At 37.2% G+C, this 19,734-nt stretch overlaps 1 protein-coding gene across 1 annotated transcript in view; it reads left to right on the plus strand.

The window, feature by feature from the left end:
- Positions 1-19,734, plus strand: part of PRRG1 (proline rich and Gla domain 1) — a 133,442-nt gene that overhangs the window by 50,085 nt on the left and 63,623 nt on the right. Inside the window, exon 2 of the mRNA XM_030306034.2 lies at positions 7,229-7,279. Within this exon, the coding sequence (XP_030161894.1) occupies positions 7,270-7,279 (10 nt within the window). The 5' untranslated portion in view covers positions 7,229-7,269. The remainder of the gene's footprint in view (positions 1-7,228; positions 7,280-19,734) is intronic.

A 19,734-nucleotide genomic window follows, 5' to 3' on the forward strand; every position in this document is an offset into this window, starting at 1 on the left:
CCTTCTCTGTTTTTATCTTATCTTTCCTTCCCTTCCCTTATGTTTATCTGGCGAGTTTCTCAAATTCCTGATATGAGTGAAATCATATGGTATCTGTCTTTTTCTGGCTGACTTATTTCACTTAGCATAATACCCTCTAGTTCCATCCCATGTTGTTGCAAATGGCAAGATTTTGTTCTTTTTCATCACTGAGTAGTATTCCATTGTATATATATACACCACATCTACTTTATCCATTCAATATCAATGGACACTTGGGCTCTTTCCATAATTTGGCTATTGTTGATAAGGCTGCTATAAACATTGGGGTGCATGTGCCCCTTTGAATCAGCATTTTTGTATCCTTTGAATAACTTCCTAGTAGTGCAATTGCTGGGAGTATTTTTTTTTTTTTTGATGCTATTATAAGTGGAGTTATTCTTTATATTTCAGACAGTTCATTGTTAGGCTATGGAAACAACTTATTTTTGTATGTTGATTTTGTGTCCTGTAATTTTACTGAATTATTTTATTCTAACAGGGTTTTTTTTTTTGAAGAATCATTAGGATTTTCTGTATACAGGATCATATCCTCTGCAAACAGAGATAATTTTACTTACTCCTTTCTAAGTTAAATGCCTTTTATTTCTTTTTCTTGCCTGATTGCTCTGGCTGGGTCTTTAGTATTATGTTGGGTAGGAGTGGTGAATGTGCATTCTTGTCTTGTTCCTGATCTTAGAAGAATAGCATTCAGTCTTTGATCATTGAGTATAATGTTAGCTTTGGGCTTCTCTTATATGGCCTTTATTATGTTGAGGCATGTTTCTTTCATACCCAATTCAATGAGAGTTTTCTTTTTTAAATTACCATGAATGGATGTTGAATTTTTATCAAATGCTTTTTCTGCATCTGTTGAGATGATTATATGATTTTTATCCTTCTGTTTTATTTTTGAAGAGTTCGAGCAGGATTAGCATTAATTTTTCTTTAAATGTTTGGTAGAATTCATCAGGGAAACCACCTAGTCCAGGACTTCTTTGTTGGGAAGTTTTTGATTACTGATTCTATCTACTCATTATTAGTATGTCCAGATTTTCTATTTCCTTATGATTTAGCCTTGGTGGGTTATATGTTTCTAGGAACGTGTCAGTTTTTTCTGGGTTGTCTAATTTGTTGGTGTATAATTGTTCATAGTAGTCTTACCCTTCATATTTCTGGTGTTACTTGTAATGTGTCCTATTTCTGATTTTATTTTTTATTGGTCTAGCTAAAGATTTGTCTATTTTGTTCATCTTTCTAATGAACCAACTTTTATTTTGTTAATTTTTTCTATTGTTTTCCTATCTTATATTTTATTTATTTCTGCTCTAATATTTAGTATTTATTTCTTCTAACTGTGGGCTTCGTTTATTCTTGTTTTACTATTCCTTGAGGTGTAAAGTTAGGTTGCCTTTTTGAGATTTTTTTTTTTCTTGAAACTTCATCGCTGTAAACTTCCCTCCTAGAACTGCTTTTGCTACATCCCATTGGTTTTCTTATGTTGTGTTTCTATATTTTTATGTCTTAAGGTTTTGTTTTAATTTCCCCTTTGCTTTCTTTTTTTGTCCATTGATTGGACAAGAGTGTGTTGTTTAATTCCCATGTATTTGAGAAGTTTCTAACTTTATTGATTTGTAGTTTCATACCACTGTGGTTATATAAGATAGTTGATATAGTTTTTTTTTTTTTTTAATTTTTTTTTTTAACATTTATTTATTTTTGAGACAGAGAGAGACAGAGCATGAACGGGGGAGGGGCAGAGAGAGAGGGCGACACAGAATCGGAAGCAGGCTCCAGGCTCTGGGCCATCAGCCCAGAGCCTGACGCGGGGCTCGAACTCACGGACCGCAAGATCGTGACCTGAGCTGAAGTCGGATGCTCAACCGACTGAGCCACCCAGGCGCCCCGATATAGTTTCTGTCATCTTGAATTTGTTGAGACTTGTGGCCTACCATATGATCTATCATAGAAAGCATTCCATGTGTACTTGAGAAGAATGTGTGTTCTGCTGTTGGATGGAATGTTCTGTTTATGTCTGTCTGGTCCATTTGGTCTATAGTGTATAAATCTGTTCTTTCCTGATTGATTCTCTGTCTGTATGGTCTATCCATCACTGAGAGTGGGTATTAAAGTCTTCAACTATTATTGTATTGCTGTTTATTTCTCCTTCTAGTTGTGGTAGCATTTTTTTAATGTATTTACATGCTCCCATGTTGGGTGAATAAATATTTATAATTGTTATATCTTTTTAATGAATTGACTCTTTTTTCATTATATAATGACCTTCATTCTTGTGACTACAGCTTAAAGCTTATCTTGTCTGATAAAAGTATAGCTGTCCCTACTTTCTTTTGGTTATCATTTACTTGGAATGTCTGTTTCTATCCCTTTACTTCATTTTATATGTGTCCTTAAAGTTCAAGTGAGTCTTTTGTAGACAGTGTGTCATTTGGATCCTGTTTTTAATCCATTCAGTCATTCTGTGTGGATTTTTTTTTATTGGGAAATTTAATCCATTTAAAGTAATTATTGATGGGTAAGCACTTACTAATGCCGTTTTGTTCTATTGAATTCTGCAGTCATATTTTTTTTGCTCTAAGATTTGATGGTTTCTCTTTCTTACATTTCTCATTTTGTTCATGCCACTGTTTTCCTAATTTAATTTAGCTCTCTGTTTTCTTGTAGTTTACTGACATTCTTTAAGAAGATCATTCTGAATTCTTTTTCAGACAATCCAGAGATCACCATTTTATTAGGGTCAGTTATTGAAGCTTTATTAGTTTCTTTTTGTGGTGTCATGTTTACCTGTTTCTTCATGATTCTTGGTTCTTTGCATTGGTATCTCTGCATTTGTTTAAGCAGTCTCCTTTTTCAGACTTTACAGGTTCACTTTAGCAGGGAAAGACCTGTCACTACAGCTTGGGGGGTACTGGACAGGTCTTCTGGTAGCCTCTGTGGGAAGGCAGGGTTTGCTGTTGGGGTCTCTTGTTTGGTGCGGCCATTGCCCGTGCTCTGAGGTTGGGGCTCCATGTTCAAGCAGGATGACTGGGCAATTATCTTCTTGTTTGGATGGGGCTTTTACTTATTTATTTATTTGTTTATTTATTTAATATTAAATTTATTGTTAAATTGGTTTCCATACAGCACCCAGTGCTCATCCCAACAGGTGCCCTCCTCAATGCCTATCACCTACCCTCCTCTCCCTCCCACCTCCCATCAACCCTCAGTTTATTCTCAGTTTATAAGAGTCTCTTATGGTTTGGCTTTCTCCCTCTCTAACTTTTTTTTTCCTTCCCCTCCCCCATGGTCTTCTGTTAAGTTCCTCAGGATCCACATAAGAGTGAAAACATATGGTATCTGTCTTTCTCTGTGTGACTTATTTCACTTAGCATAACACTCTCCAGTTCTATCCACGTTGCTACAAAAGGCCAGATTTGATTCTTTCTCATTGCCAAGTAGTATTCCATTGTGTATATAAACCACAATTTCTTTATCCATTTGTCACTTGATGGACATTTAGGCTCTTTCCATAATTTGGCTATTGTTGAAAGTGCTGCTATAAATATCGGGGTGCAAGTGCCCCTATGCATCAGCACTCCTGTATCCCTTGGGTAAATTCTTAGCAGTGTTATTGCTGGGTCACAGGGTAGATTTATTTTTAATTTTTTGAGGAATTTCCACACTGTTTTCCAGAGTAGCTGCACCAGTTTGCCTTCCCACTAACAGTGCAAGAGGGTTCCCATTTCTCCACATCCTCGCCAGCATCTATAGTCTCCTGATTTGTTCATTTTGGCCACTCTGACTGGCATGAGGTGGTATCTGAGTGTGGTTTTGATTTGTATTTCCCTGATGAGAAGCGACGTGGAGCATCTTTTCATGTGCCTGTTGGCCATCTGGATGTTTTCTTTAGAGAAGTGTCTATTCATGTTTTCTGCCCATTTCTTCACTGGATTATTTGTTTTTTGGGTGTGGAGTTTGGTGAGCTCTTTATAGATTTTGGATACTAGCCCTTTGTCTGATACGTCATTTGCAAATATCTTTTCCCATTCCGTTGGATGCCTTTTAGTTTTGTTGATTGTTTCCTTTGCAGTGCAGAAGCTTTTTATCTTCATGAGGTCCCAATAGTTCATTTTTGCTTTGAATTCCCTTGCCTTTGGGGATGTGTCAAGTAAGAAATTGCTGCGGCTGAGGTCAGAGAGGTTTTTTTCCTGCTTTCTCCTCTAGGGTTTTGATGTTTCCTGTCTCACATCCAGGTACTTCATCCATTTTGAGTTTATTTTTGTGAATGGTGTACAGAAGTGGTCCAGTTTAATTCTTCTGCATGTTGCTGTCCAGTTCTCTCAGCACCATTTGTTAAAGAGACTGTCTTTTTTCCATTGGATATTCTTTCCTGCTTTGTCAAAGATTAGTTGGCCATACGTTTGTGGGTCTAATTCTGGAGTCTCTATTCTATTCCATTGGTCTATGTGTCTGTTTTTGTGCCAATACCATGCTGTCTTGATGATTACAGACAGCTTTGTAGTAGAGGCTAAAGTCTGGGATTGTGATGCCTCCTGCTTTCGTTTTCTTCTTCAATATTACTTTGGCTATCCGGGGTCTTTTGTGGTTCCATACAAATTTTACAATTGCTTATTTTAGCTTTGAGAAGAATGCTGGTGCAATTTTGATTGGGATTGCATTGAATGTGTAGATAGCTTGGGTAGTATTGACGTTTTAACAATATTTATTCTTCCAATCCATGAGCATGGAATGTTTTTCCATTTCTTTGTATCTTCTTCAATTTCCTTCATAAGCTATCTATAGTTTTCAGCACACAGATATTTTACATCTTTGGTTAGATTTATTCTTAGGTATTTTATGATTCCTGGTGCAGTTGTGAACGGGATCAGTTTCTTTGTCTTTCTGTTGCTTCGTTATTAGTGTATAAGAATGCAACTGATTTCTGTACATTAATTTTGTATCCTGCAACTTTGCTGAATTCATGTATCAGTTCTAGCAGACTTTTGGTGGAGTCTGTCGGGTTTTCCATGTATAATATCATGCATCTGCATGGGGCTATTAATTGTGCTCTGCAGTCAGGTGGGGCCACTAGCTGGGTTCTGTGAAGTCCCAGGCTGTGTTCCCTGGCAGTATGGTGCCACTGGTTGAACTCCTTGATTGGGCAGGACTGTAGGCTGGTCTCTGCAATCATCCCTGGTTGTATGGGGTCTCAGACTGGGCTCTAGAACCATATGGTGCCACTGTCTAAACTCTTGTGTTTATATGGGACTTGCAAGTTCGTGCCCTAAAGTTGAGTGAGGCTGCATGTTTGTCTTCATTATCATGTAAGCCATTGGCTATGCTCAGGTGGTGGGCAAGGTCATTGGCTAGGCTTCCTTGTCCCTTGGGACCACAGTCTATGCTCCTTGATTGGGTAGGGTTAACAGCTTGGTTTCCTGTCTGGGTAACGCCACAGGTTGTGTTCAACAATTAGACAAGGTGAGTAGTCTAGGCTCCTCTGCTTATCGGGGTTGTAGGCCAAGCTTCTCAACTGGATGGGATTGTAGGCTAGGCTGTGTCTCACAGTACAATAGGCTGTGCCCCCATGTTTCCCAGGCCATTCTTCAGGCTCCTTGGTTATGTGGGGTCAGAGGCTTTGGTGAACAGTTGGGCATGGCTGCTGGTTTGACTCCCTGGGGGAGCAGAGCTATAGGATGAGCTCTGTGGCCGCTCTAGTTACCTGGCTGGGCTTCCTGGATGGGTGGAGCTGGAGGTTACACTCAGTGCTAGGGCAGGACTGGGAATTTGCCTCCCTTCTTGGGCAAGGTGGTAGAACAGGCCCCCCTGTCAGTATGGCCCACTGACTGGGGATCCAAATCAGGCAAAACTCCCAACCAAGTTCTGTAAGCCAGAGGGGGCCCCTGGCTCAGCTCTGTGGATGGCCAGAGCTGCTGATTGGGATCTCTTTTTAGGAGTGCTGCTGCAAGCAGGAAAGCCATCAGCCAAGACCTGAACACAATTTGCTGTAAGCCCCACCCCCTTCTCCATCTCTGTCCCCAGTAGTCAAGCCCTGCACATTATTCCAGTGACCCCTGTGAGGCAAGACATGAATGGGCTTCCTGGGAAGTGTCCCATGTGCTGGGGGAGCTAAATGTCTGCCCCGGGCTCTCTTTTCCCAGTATAGAAACTGTAGGCCCTGGTGGGGGGCTCTCATTGTGTCACTGTGCCACTGTAGGGGAAGGGCAGTGGTGTCAGAGTGTGTCCAGTCCTCTTACCCTTCTAATGTGGGATTTTGACAATGATGTTTTTTCTATGGATAGTTGACTGTTGGTCTTCTTGTGAGGGAGACTATAGTTGGGAATGACCTATATGGCCATCTTGATGATACCATTCTCCTATATGCTTAACTTCAAGTAGGCTATACATTCCTTAATGGGACAGATAGATTACGTCTTATAATTTTGCCTCTCTGGTGCTTAGCTCCATGTTGGGAATGTGGCAGGTGAACAATAAATGTGTGGTAATTCTATTATTGAGCCCTGTAAGAAAATGAAGCATTAAGGTATGAATTGGCTTCTGTGTGTACATTTTCAACTTTTAAATACAGAATTGCTGTTCCTCCATGCATACCTGCATTTGGATTGTGTGTTTTTTCCTTCAAAATCTCTGTTGTCAGTAATTCATGGTTATTGATTCATAGTCTTTATTGGTAATAACTCTGTGGGCTGCTTTTCCTCAGGGATTATTTAATTAGGGTATTGCTGTTTGACACTATTCAAGATAGTGTTATACCCTAAAGGGTATTGGATTTGTCACAGAATGACACTGAAGAGAAGCCAGGGATAGGCAAACTAATAACATCCTAGCTTGGCTATTATAATTGGGTTTTTTGGCTTTTTTATCCAATATTTTTTGTTTATATCACTGCCTTCCTAAGAAATAAGCATGTGACCAATTTGATGACTTTCATATGGCAAGGGCAGAAACTAATGGTAGACAAATAAGGACATAGTAAGTTGATAACAGATAGAGTCCATGCCTCCAGAATGCTGTGTTTCTCTAAAGTTAGATATCTATTTGTGATGAAGAAAACATTTGTGTAAGGGGGCAAGATTGGAATGCACTAAAATGAAATGCTCATGTTGACCACATTAGCTTTAATGGAACTTATTTGATATAGTGACTCAGTCTCTGTGAATCTGACTATGTGTATGCGCTGTGTTTTATACAGGGAATCATCATCCAGGGACCTGCCAGAGACCACAAGAAAACATGGGGAGGAGTAAGTTTCTCTTGCTTTTAAATAATTTAGACTTTCTCCATATTAATCTATATATACAGGAAATCAAATTTGCAACTTAATGTGTTTTTTTTGTGAACATCTAAATTGTATTTCTGGTTAGTGTTAGAAAGTTTTTGTCTGAAGCAGGGCTATGCAGAGAAACACCAACAGACCACATGCTGCTCATTGGCAAGGTTTTTTTTTTTGTTTTTCCTCTTTTCTGAACATCTCTCAGTACAGGGAGAGATGGCTCAAGCTTGATATCTATAGACCTGCCTTAATCCGAGCTTCTTTGCAACTCTTGGGAAAGTTACTCATTTGCTTCCATTGGTTCCTAAACCTTGTTGATAATTAAATAAAAAAATGATTCTGCTATGCAACCAATGACAGTATTAAAAAATTCATTGTTAGGTTGATTTATAAATGGTTTTGATTTCCCCTAAAATGTTAAAGCCTGGCATTAAGAACCATTAGGTGAATTCCTCTGATTTTTCCTTTCTCATGAGACTATTTATGGGCAGTAGACAATAGACAAATTCAAAGTCATTTTATTGTTAATAGTAACCAACCACCAGTGACTTCATAAATAATCCTAATCAACATAGACCATAAAAGCAGATGCATAAAAGACCTCAGAGGGAGACTTGGTGTTGTGTAGTATAGTGAGAAGAATACTGGGCATAGAGTCAGAAGCCTGAAAAAAATTCTACTTCTAGTACTTTGATCTATTCCTAGAGTTTCCCTATATTTGCTTGTCCACCTCAAGTGGGGTTCGTATATTCTGTACTTCCAGCTTCAGGAAGTTGTGGTTGGCATAATGTAATGATACATACAAAAGTGTGTTGGGAACTCTGAAGTATAATAGAAGAGAGCAGTGGTATCTGCTCATTCTTGTCTTTATTGAATAAGTGTATTTTCATTGGTTTTGTCTCTTAACAGTTAAAATGAAGTTTTTTGATCAGATGTTTTTGTAGGCAGCAGGAATGGGACTAGGGTTATGCAAGTGATAGAGAGTACCTCCTTAATATTTTGTGCTCTAAGCACTTTGCCTGCCCCACCTTAGTATGGGCCCTGGAAGGTAGCCCCAGGGACTATGGATCAGTGATGGAAAGTTTCTTCCTGAACCTTGTTGAGTCACATTTTCCCTCTTTTCTCCAGTGATTTCTTTAGGGATTGATTAGCCCCAGGGATTTTGGTTTTTTCCCAACCTCCACAAAATATGTCAATCTCCTGATAGTTTAGAAGTGTAAAAAAATTGAATAAATTTAGTTTAGAAATATAAGAAAATGAATACATTTAAAAAGAACTGTTGAAAATTCTGGGACTAATCCATGCCATGTTCTAACCCTAAGTCAGCTGTCAGCACAAGTTTCTGGAGTAACTCATTGTGGCTTGGTCCTTACCTAATCTTAGGCTTCAGGTGGATTTTGATAATGTTTGGATTGTTGGATTTCATCATGACCACATGAAGAAGAAAGCTGCACTGAGAGCAACACATTCCTTGTCTCATCTCTTCCTTTTCAGAATGATCCTCGGGTCATTAGCAAGGAGATCTTTAGGAGCTTACGTTAAAGGTGCTTCAGCAGGTGTTTATTTAAATGGTCAGGCAACTAATAAGAGTTCTTGATAAAGGATAGGGCATGGTACTGTTATTTGCAAAGATGGGCATATTTCCAACCTGGAGATGAAGTAAGAGAAGTGCTTCCAAAAATGCTACTTTACAAACACCTGGAAACTTATAATAGCAGCATTTTGACTGTTTGTGTTGTCCACTGTAAAAGCATTCTTAACATCCTGATTCTTGAAGCCTCTCCATCCTTTACTCTCTAAGCTTTACTTAGCTTGCCTGATTTCACTTGCTAATTGCTGTCACTGTTAGTGGGAGAAAAAAGATGGTACTGTGTGGTAATTTTTTTTTTCTTTTCTGGCATCATACAATGAATTTTTTACTGGATTTGGCAAAGATTCTGACAAACATAGCTCAGTGTGTCATACAAAGGGGCAGCAGAGGAAAATATCACAAAGACATGGCACTAGCCTCATTAATGAGGAGGCTTGGAAACAACACAGCTGGAAAACCAAACAGTGTAGGTAAAAAATTAAAATTAATATTGAGGTGAATTTCTTTTAGTATCCTTTGATACTGGATGAAGAAATTATTTATAAATATGTTAATGAATCATTCTTTTATGTGACATGAAAAAAACTGTAAGCCATGTCTTACAAATGGTGATGGAAGGCTAAGAACACACTTTTGTATTTAATTTCTTATGAGACCACCATCACTGTCCATTTTATATCCTTGAAATCCCATTTACATATATCCCATATATGTTATATATATGTATTTATGGGATCTATACACACACACACACACACACATATAGTAAAATGGGATTTACTATATATATATATATGTAGTAAATATGTATATGGGATATATATACTATATATAATAATATACTATATATTTATATTCTATATAATAGTACATGGTATTTAAATATGCTATATTTAAATATATATTGATAGTAATTTCATATAGTATAGCACAGTAAATTATCTATTATATACTATATTTAATGTATGGTATGTATATTACATTATCCTATATATAGTATATAGTATAATATTTATAGTATATATATAGTAAATATATATATATTTAAATATATATATAAATATATATATATTTAAATATATATATATGAGTTCTGAGCTAGGGCTTTGTACTTAGGACTTTTTTTAATGTTTATTTATTTTGAGAGAGTGAGAGTGCAAGCGGGGTGGGGCAGAGAGAGAAGGAGAGAGAGAATCTCAAGCAGGCTCTGCACTGTCAGCGCAGAGCCCGACATGGGGCTCAATCCCACGAACTGTGAGATCATGACTTGAGCCGAAATCAAGAGTCAGGTGCTTAACCGACTGAGCAATCCAGGCACCCCTGTATTTAGGACTTTTAAGAATATATAATTATTTTGATATTAACAAGTATCTGTGGAACACTTCATAACTCTTAGATATTTCTCATATGTTATCTTACTTGAGTTGTAAGAGAACTCTGTGATGTAAATAGGGATATTATCTTTAGTTTATATATTATAAAACTGAGGGTCATGAGAGAAAGTCGCATCTGAAGTCCACATTCTATAAAATGAAGAGCCATAATGCAAACCTAGGTGTCCCTATGTCCTATGCAGTTTTTCTTTTCTTTCAATAAACCATGTTCTGAATGCCCTAGTCATTAGTAGTGTATAAAGTCAATTAAAAACTTAGGAGCTATCTGTTGATTTGAAAAGTTTGGAAGAAAATATTTTCAAAGATCTACAGTGACGTTCATATATTTCTTGAAGCATGGGGGACTGGACAGATGGGCAAAGAGAATTTGGCTCACCATTTATGATAACAGTTAAAACATGTGTATCAGATGGTGGAGTGCCTCAAATATCAAAGTCTTCTGAGCAGCGGGGCATACAGCCTACAGTGTGAGGTGCCTAAAGTTAGAGGCTTAAGACACCACTTACCTGGTAAAAGCCATCCTTCTTGATTGATAGGTTTTTGTCGTTGTGGTTTTTAACAGGAAGAATATAATACATTATGGAACACCAGAATAGTATGAGACAACAAGGGGAGATGCTGTTACAAAAAGGAACAGCATGTATGAATAAAATCATAAGATTTTAGTGGAGAATTACTATTTGCACAAAGAAGAGAATGTGAATATTTTACAAATGTGTATAATAGGCTCACAAAATACTATGTACATAATGATCGAGTACTTATTATTTTCAGATGGAAATTAAAACTTTATTCTACCTTTTCTACCTCCCACCCCCTGAGCAACTGGTATATTCATGACAAAATGACAAGTCTCAGTACTCCACAAAGCAATTTCTTGGGATTTTTCTTGCTAAAAATTTTGGAGGTTATTGTTTTGTACAATGTTTGAGTAGAATTTGATTTTTTTAAATGTTTATTTTTGAGAGAGAGAGAGAGACAGAGCATGAGTGGGAGAGGGGCAGAGAGAGAGAGAGAGAGAGAGAGAGGGAGAGAGAGAGACACAATTTGAAACAGGCTCCAGATTCTGAGCTGTCAGCACAGAGCCCAACGCAGGGTTCGAACTCTTGGGAAGGGCGAGTTCATGACCTAGGCCGAAGTTGGACGTTCAACCAGCTGAGCCACCCAGGTGCCCCAAATGTGGTTTTTTAAGTCATACCTGTTTTGCATCTGAACTTTTTTTGTTAGAACGCAGTTCTCTTACTGTATGTTCTAAGTGCTCTAGCAGCAGTTCATGGTATTTATTAGTCTAATATATAGTTATTGATTGTTAAATTTACTGTCTTTACGTTAGGAACAGTGCTTATGGTAGAAATTCATTATGCTGTCTCAATAATAGCAAACCTGTTTTACAAAATAGGAATAATATTTAGCCATAAATTTTCAAAAGGGTTAATTTTGCTTTGTTGTATAGAGAACAATGTCTGGAAGAGCTGAATGATGGCAAACAGGTCTTATTTGTGGAGAATAATTAAAATAAGAATATGAAGATAGCTTAGCACTTTTTGTTTCTCCTCTTTCATTATTTAGTCTGTGAAAATAGCTCTTATCCTGCTCAGGGTCTGTAAAATCTTAATCTGAAAAAGTCAGTTTGTGTCATCATATTCTATACCTAATGGTAGCTTAATGTCCTTGATGTTCTAGTATACATGAACATATCATTGTGCTATAAAAAAAAAGTGGCAAATGTGCCAGTTACAGTCTCTGTTTTTTTATTAAAATGTAGCAGCATAATTTCATTGGGTCCCTGGATGTGCTTGGCTCCTTTTACCCCAAGAAACCCAGAGATGTTCCCCCACTTATCAAGACTTAGTGGACGGAAAGATGGTTTACAGCTACCACAGTATATCTGTCTCTAAGCTCTTGGATTCAGTGCTGAACTACTGTTCAGTTGAGGCCAATCCTAAACTTTAACTCTGAGCATACAGCTCTATATTGTCAAACAGAGAATGAACATTCAAACTGACAAGCCTTGTAAAGTGACTGTCTCTTAATGTAGTGTCTAATTTTATTTCACAGCTCCCTGGTTTATAGTTCAAGTAAAGGCACACATTTAAAGACAATTAATTATTTCATTTTCTGGCCTATATTAAATTTCAGAGTCTCTTTTATTATGGTAGCATATTCATGCCTCTGCAGTTTAGATGATGTCACCAATTTATCGTAAACCCTTATCTTCATAATTTTATAACAGTAATACAGATCTGCTTGGGGTTGACAACAGCCATTATTTTTTCCTGGCAAGTCTTTCCCACTAGGAAAATGAGTTAACTATCGAAGGGTCAAGCTACTTAAAAAACAAAACAAAACAGAACATCTCATTGTAATGCTTGATGCTTTTTGTCTTTGATGCCTTTTACCTATTTAACAAGAAAATAACCTTTGGTACATAAGTTAGGCTTCACTATTGACATTTTTTTCATTTGAGGCAAAATTCACGTAACACAGAAGTGACCTTTTTAAAGTGTACAACTCAGTGACACTTAGCAGCGGTTTAGTGATGTTTAGCAGCATCACTGGCATCTCCATACTAGATGCCAGTGGTTCCTTCCTCTCCAAGTTGTGACAACCAAAAATGTATCCAAACGTTGCTAAATGTTCCCTGGGGGTGCAAAATTGCCCTGGGCTGAGAACCACTGGTTTAGAATAAAGGAAAGTAAATCTTTAGAGATAAGCCATAACTCACATATTATGATGTTTTTCATAGAAGTAACTTGAGTCTAAAGGAGAGCATTGTATGGTTCTAGAAACCAAGGTATAGCCCTGGTTCTATAATGAAGCAGCTGTATCCTTGGGTAAGTTACTTAACCTCTGGACTTCAGTTTTCTTGTCAGTAAAATGAAGGGTTTGAAATGGGTCCGTGGTTTCCAGTATGCTCAGTGAAGCACCGACTTTTCTAAAGGGTCCCTGAGGAGCCACCTTACAGGAAAGGAAGAAAACAAAGTGCTCCTGGTATGTAGCACCTCCCCTTCAGATAGAGAAAGCAAAAGTTTGCATTCTGCTTTCATTTCTAGAGAAAATTCACATACAAACAGTATTAATTTCACCAGTAAAAACTCATTTCTGAAATCTATGTGCTAATTAACAAAGGCACTAATTTGTCATTGAGAGTCTGTTTCTTAAATCCATCATGCTCTGCTGTTGTTGGCAGAAGAAAAAGGTAGCTGAATGCAATCTTTGCCGTCTGAAATGTGACTTTTTGATTAACTGTAGAATGTATTCTATTAGGACACTTATCCACTCCTACAGTCTAGATTACAGCCGACTATCACATGGGTGGTATTACACTGTCTGTTGACAAGTTGTAAAGCATTCACTATAACACAGGTATTTAATACCATATTTCATATTTGGTGAGTTCTGTCTACATCTCTTTTTCCCATTAAATGGTGATTATAAGTTATAGTTATTTCCATATTCTTCCATATGGGACAGAACTGTAATCAATGTAGATAGAATCCATAAACTAAAAAGAAATTTTTATGGTTGTAAGAAGTGTAAACACTAAAACCAATGATCTTCTTGCTGATACAATCAAGACGTTAGTGATAGGAGAAATACCTATCTTTGGAATTCTTCTGTTTTGATGATTTCACCTGATTGTGTGCTTAATTTTGACTTGAGTGCTGCCATCTACCATTTCATGAAGAATTTTTTAATAAGAAGGAGCTATAAATTATAAAATTCCTTCAAAGAAAACTTGGCCTTCTACATTTCTTTGTGAGAGAATCTGTTTTACCATTTCTCTGTATCTCATTATTCCTTATTAAGCATAAAATCATTGGGGTGCTTGGATGGCTCAGTCGGTTAAGTGTCCGACTTCAGCTCAGGTCATGATCTCATGGTTCGTGGGTTTGAGCCCTGCGTTGGGCTCTGTGCTGACAGCCTGGAGTCTGGAGCCCGCTTTAGATTCTGTGTCTCCCTCTCTCTGCCCCTTCCCTACTCCCACTCTATTTCTCTCTCTTAAAAAATAAATAAAACACTAAGGAAAATACATAAAATCATTGGACTAGAGACATCTGAATATATGATGTAAAATTTGGCTTTTAAGAAAACCATATTGAGTTAGTAAGACTCACTCTGGGGAGAACCATGTTTATTTTGTTTTTAAAGAATATTGACTTTATAGACATACATTACCTCTGTTGTTTTCTCTTTTATAGAAATCCATTTCTGGCATTTGCTCCACACTTATTCCCGGAAACCTGCCTGTTATCATCTGGCATTTTGTTGCATACCTCCGGAAGCACAAAAATACATATTTTTTCAAGTCTTAGGTACAGATTATAACCACCACATTGTCCTTAAGAAGCAGCTTCGGGATATTAAAGATACTAGCAACAATTATTTCTTCTCTCAAACCCTGAGACTTCCCACTTTGACTAGCTCAGTCCTGTCACTTCAAATTATTTTTTAAATATCTGATTTCTTATATGGGTTTCAGCTCCCTAATTTCCATGAAAACATGTATATTCTACATACCATTCTAACTAAGCTGTACATTTGTGATATCTTTATTGGGTACATGAACACCACCATACGACAAATTTTGAATTATAAACCTACCTGCTATGAAAGAAATTAACCTTTAAATTCTACAGATAGGTTACAGAGGTGAAGTACAATTGGGAAACACTTTATTTTTTTCACCTTATCAAGAAATAGGAAGATGGTCTGGCATCTTTTTAGTTTGCATAATTTTGTTTTTTAGTAAGTGAAATGTCACTTTGGAATGTGGGAATTTGTTTTCCTAGGGAAAGTTATTTCCATCAGTCTGTGATAAGAAATACCATTTAATACCTTTTTCAGCCAGAAAAAACCTTGAAGGCATTGTATGCATGCCCAACTGAGTAAATAATAGTACAAAATGGCTTACAAACAAGAAAACAAGGAATTATGAGTATGACACTTGATTATTTTTTTATATAAACCTGAGCACGGGGTTAGCTGGGGAGCATGCCTTGTTGATTTTCTCTTATTATTTATTTATTTACTTACCTACATACTTATGGTTTGGGGGGGATGGTGTTTGCTTGGCTGTAAATAGCGTATTAATATCTCAAAAGGATTTGGATAAGATACACTATTCCTACTCAACAAAAACCTTTCCAGTTATAAAATTCTTCAGAGTTACAACTGAAAGAGCCTAAGAAATCATATACAACACCTTAGCTTCACTAATTAGGAGAAAGGCCCAGATAAATTAAGCAAGAAAATTCAGAATCATGTAGCCAGTTTAGTGCTGGACCTGAAACAGGAATCTGCATATTCTGAGTACAAATTAAGGACCTTTTCACCATATCACACTCCTATCATTTGCTGCAGTTTCATTGGTCTCAGTACACGGTTGCTGAAAGTGGTAAATGGATATTGGCTTCAAAAAGTTTGTCTCAAAAGACAATTTTTATGTGACAAACAGAAAAGCTCAAATAAGTGGTTTAGCATATTCTGTCTTTTATGAGAAATTCACAACTAAACAGGATATTAGAGATTCATTCAGAAAAGAAAAACAGCTTCCTGGTTAGTGTGTGGATCTATTATAGACTCAGTCGTTGGTGTGCCAACATTTACAGACATGGTCTAGGAACAAACTTTCCATTAGAATAAATAGACTTTGCAGATCTCTGTTGCTTACCTTTTTAATAAGTGTTAAAAAAAACTTTCTAAACATTTTTTATGGAACTAGTTCTAAAACAGACCCTATAATCTACTTCCTTCCTAAACAATATGAACATCATATGGCCCTTTCTTAGTAACTCAGATTCATTATAAACATAATCACTGATGCTCACAGCTTTGGGAGTTGTTAATATGGGAGGTGGTTAGAACCTACTCTAACCCTCAAAGGGTCTTCTCTCTTTTCCTCTGCCTTCAGATTAATCAGCTTTCACTTCTTGTTGCTGTCTGTGTGTTGATCTAGTTCAGCTCACCTCTGCCCCTTCTACCTTTTAGCTGTAATGTGCAGTGAGGCTTTCAAGTCTCATAGTCAGGCTTATGGATGAAGGTTGAATAATTTGATCCTTGATGAGTCTAAGGGAGCTGGGGCTTCCTGTAGGTAAAGCATAAGATAAAGTATAATGTAAGACCTTAAGGGGTCATCTCTTGTTTCTGAGTTCATGAGACTAAGTTTATTTGAGTGTTTTCTGCATAAATGATATATTACTATCACAAGGATTATGTAAAATATTGAATAGCTACCTGAACTGTCAGAAAACCTCAAAATGAATAGAAAATAATTATTCAGTATATTTTGTTATAGCTATTCCTGATACTCTATATATATATATATAAATATATACATATAATATATATATATACTCTTTATATATATACTCTTTATGTACTCTTTATACTCCTTATATATATATATGACATATATATGTCATATATATATGTCATGTGTGTAATTTTCTTTTTTTTTTTTAAGTTTATTTATTTATTTTTGAGAGAGACAGAGATAGCGTGAGCCAGGGGAGGGACAGAGAGAGAGGGAGAGAGAAACTCTCAAGCAGGCTCTACGCTGTCGGCACAGAGCCTGACACAGGGCTCAAACTCACCAAACTGAGATCATGACCTGAGTCGAAACCTAGAGTCAGACGCTTAACTGACTGAGCCACCCAGGTGCCCCTTGTGTTTAATTTTCATTTCTTATTCTAGCCTTAAGAGCTTCATTGTGGTCTACTGTTAAAATTCTCAAAAAAAAATTTTTTTAAATGTTTATCCAATTTTGAGAGAGACAGACAGACAAAGCACGAGCAGGAGAGGGGTGGCAAAGAGAGAGAGAGGGAGACACAGAATCCGAAGCAGGCTCCAGGCTCTGAGCTATCAGCACAAAGTGTGACGTGGGGCTTGAACCCATGAACCATGAGATCATGACCTGAGCCAATGTCAGAAGTTTAACCGACTGAGCCCCCCACACACCTCTGTTGTTAAAATTCTAATAATGATAGGCTATCCGCGTACACTTGATCAAACTTGAAGTTAATAAAAGTAAGCATATAACTTATTGTAAAGGGTGCTTCCTTATGATTTTGTTACAAGTGTTAGATCCTTATAAATAAGGACTAGAAATAGACCTTAATTTATGTTCTGAAGAATTTCTGAAAAAATTGTTTAAAGTTTATTTATTTTGAGAGAGAGTATGTGCATGTGTGTGTGTGCTCACAGGGGAAAGGCAAAGAGAGAGGGAGAGAGAATCCCAAGCAGGCCCCACGCTGTCAGCACAGAGCCCAACACGGGACTCGAACTCTTAAACCATGAGATCATGACCTGAACTGAAACCAAGAGTTGGATGTTTAACCGACTTAGCTACCCAGGTGCCCTGAATTTCTGAAATTTTAAAATCTCATGATATTTCCCAAATATTTATTAATCATCAAAGTATATTGTAGCCACTAGGCAACATTAGGTAATTGGAAGAACCTATGAAATTCTCATAAGGCTTTAATAGTGGCTAAAGGTATGGTGCAGAAGGAGAAAAATGGCTCCTAAGGCCATCTTTAGTCACAGAGGACATGCTTTGTCTTCAATTGTGAACCACCAAGATATGTCTAAGATAACCTTGGTTTCTGGGGAGCCAAGGCACACGTTTACTGAAAATCTTTGCTACTCTACTGATCATAGAGCTGAGAGTAGGCTGCATAATTAGTTAAGTCAGATGCAAACCATCAATCTGTACATTTTTAATAAACAGTCCAGACTAGTGCTGAGTGCCTCCAAGAGAGTTTCAGACTTAAAACAGCACTTTATAAAGCTAGTACATTTCATTTCAAACTTGACCTAGGAGACCAAACTCCCAGGCATCCCTAGTGTTAAGCATTCGGATTCCCTGCAAGTTAACCCTATCCTTATTCATTTATTGTGTATTTTCTGACTGTATTTTTATTATCAGTTTGGCAGATCTCTTGTTTTTCCTTTTATGGATTAACTGCCACTGTGACAGTGACAAGTCATACTACTGTTTATTGAGCATTCATTCTTTGCCAAGCCATGAGCAAAGTATCTTATGTACATGACTTCATTTATAACTATGAGATTGGTGCTATTATTTCAATCTCACAGATGAAGAAAGCAAGCTTAGGGTTTTTGCTTTTCTCACATAGCTGTCTACTCTAACAACTTTTTCTTAACTTTATAAATGTGGAACTGATGTCCACCACTGAACAAGCTTGGGATACCAGTGAGATCACATTTGTTACTCAAACAACCACAGCCCCTGGTAATACAAGAATGTCTTTCTTCTTTCCCTGTCAAACCCCATTCCCACGGGAAATTTAAGAACTCTAGGATTACACATTAGGTCTAGAAGAGTAGGTCTTGACTCTTGCATTGAAGAAAAGATAATGGAATGCTAGATTAGTTTGTGCAAAGTCCCCATTTTCTGTTACTCTTGATCTTCTTGCTACTGTTGCTAGTATGTAGTCTTACATCAAAACCCCGGCACCTAAACCAGGCTTTCTGGTACCCAGAACAGTTCCAGGGACACTAAAGGAATCACCACAGTAATTGAGACATAAGTTGCCTTAGCTGGGCTGGCAGTAATTTCTAGCAGTGCTAGAAAATGAAAAGCGAACCTTTTTATGTAGCATTTCACTTACCTGTGCCCACTCCATAATACAGTAGGCCTGATTTCCCAGTGTTTCAGCCATTTAGTGACCTTGTTGTTTCAGTTTTTATATCTCTGGTCTCTTCTATAGGCAGACTCCTAGAACCAGGGTGGCTAACTGAGGAAGAGCTAACTTAGTATAATCTATGACTGAGTGATGTGGCTAGTGATGTTAATCTTATGAGTAATTTATATGAGAGGTTCTGTAACATTGAATCTTCCAAAGGATCTTTGTTTCCTTCTTCAGAGAAGGAACTTCCCCACCCATTTAAGCTTGGAGTGCCTAATAGATTTGGGAGACCAATGGCAAGATTCCATGTGTCTCCAGGCTAGAATTTCCCAAACTTTCTGAATTTATGGTGCCTTTAATTGTCAGAGTGATTTTTTTCATAGCAGCCATAGGTTGAAATAAATGCCTAATAATTCCATTTATTAAGTAATTAGGTCCACACAACTTAATAAGTATTTATATCCTGTCAGCTTAGTAGCCATTTGGAAAAGTAATAAACCTAAATTGAAAGAAAGGAATATTTTTATTTCAACTTTAAATAGGCATGCAGTTACTTATAGGATGTGTGTGCCTCTTGGGCACTGTCCAATTTCCCTAACCATTGGAATCGTATTGGATACAGTCACCTCCATTTCCTATTCCATATTGATTTTTCATACAGTATGTTTTTTTAACCACAGCTGAAAATCCATCTTCACAAAGGAAATGAATATTGGAACTATCTAATGATGAAAATGTTAACTACCTTAAGCTGGTAGTTTGTGTGGTGTGCAACAGATCTCGAAT

This window comes from Lynx canadensis, chromosome X (genome assembly GCF_007474595.2).
Source record: "Lynx canadensis isolate LIC74 chromosome X, mLynCan4.pri.v2, whole genome shotgun sequence".
NCBI lineage: Eukaryota > Metazoa > Chordata > Mammalia > Carnivora > Felidae > Lynx > Lynx canadensis.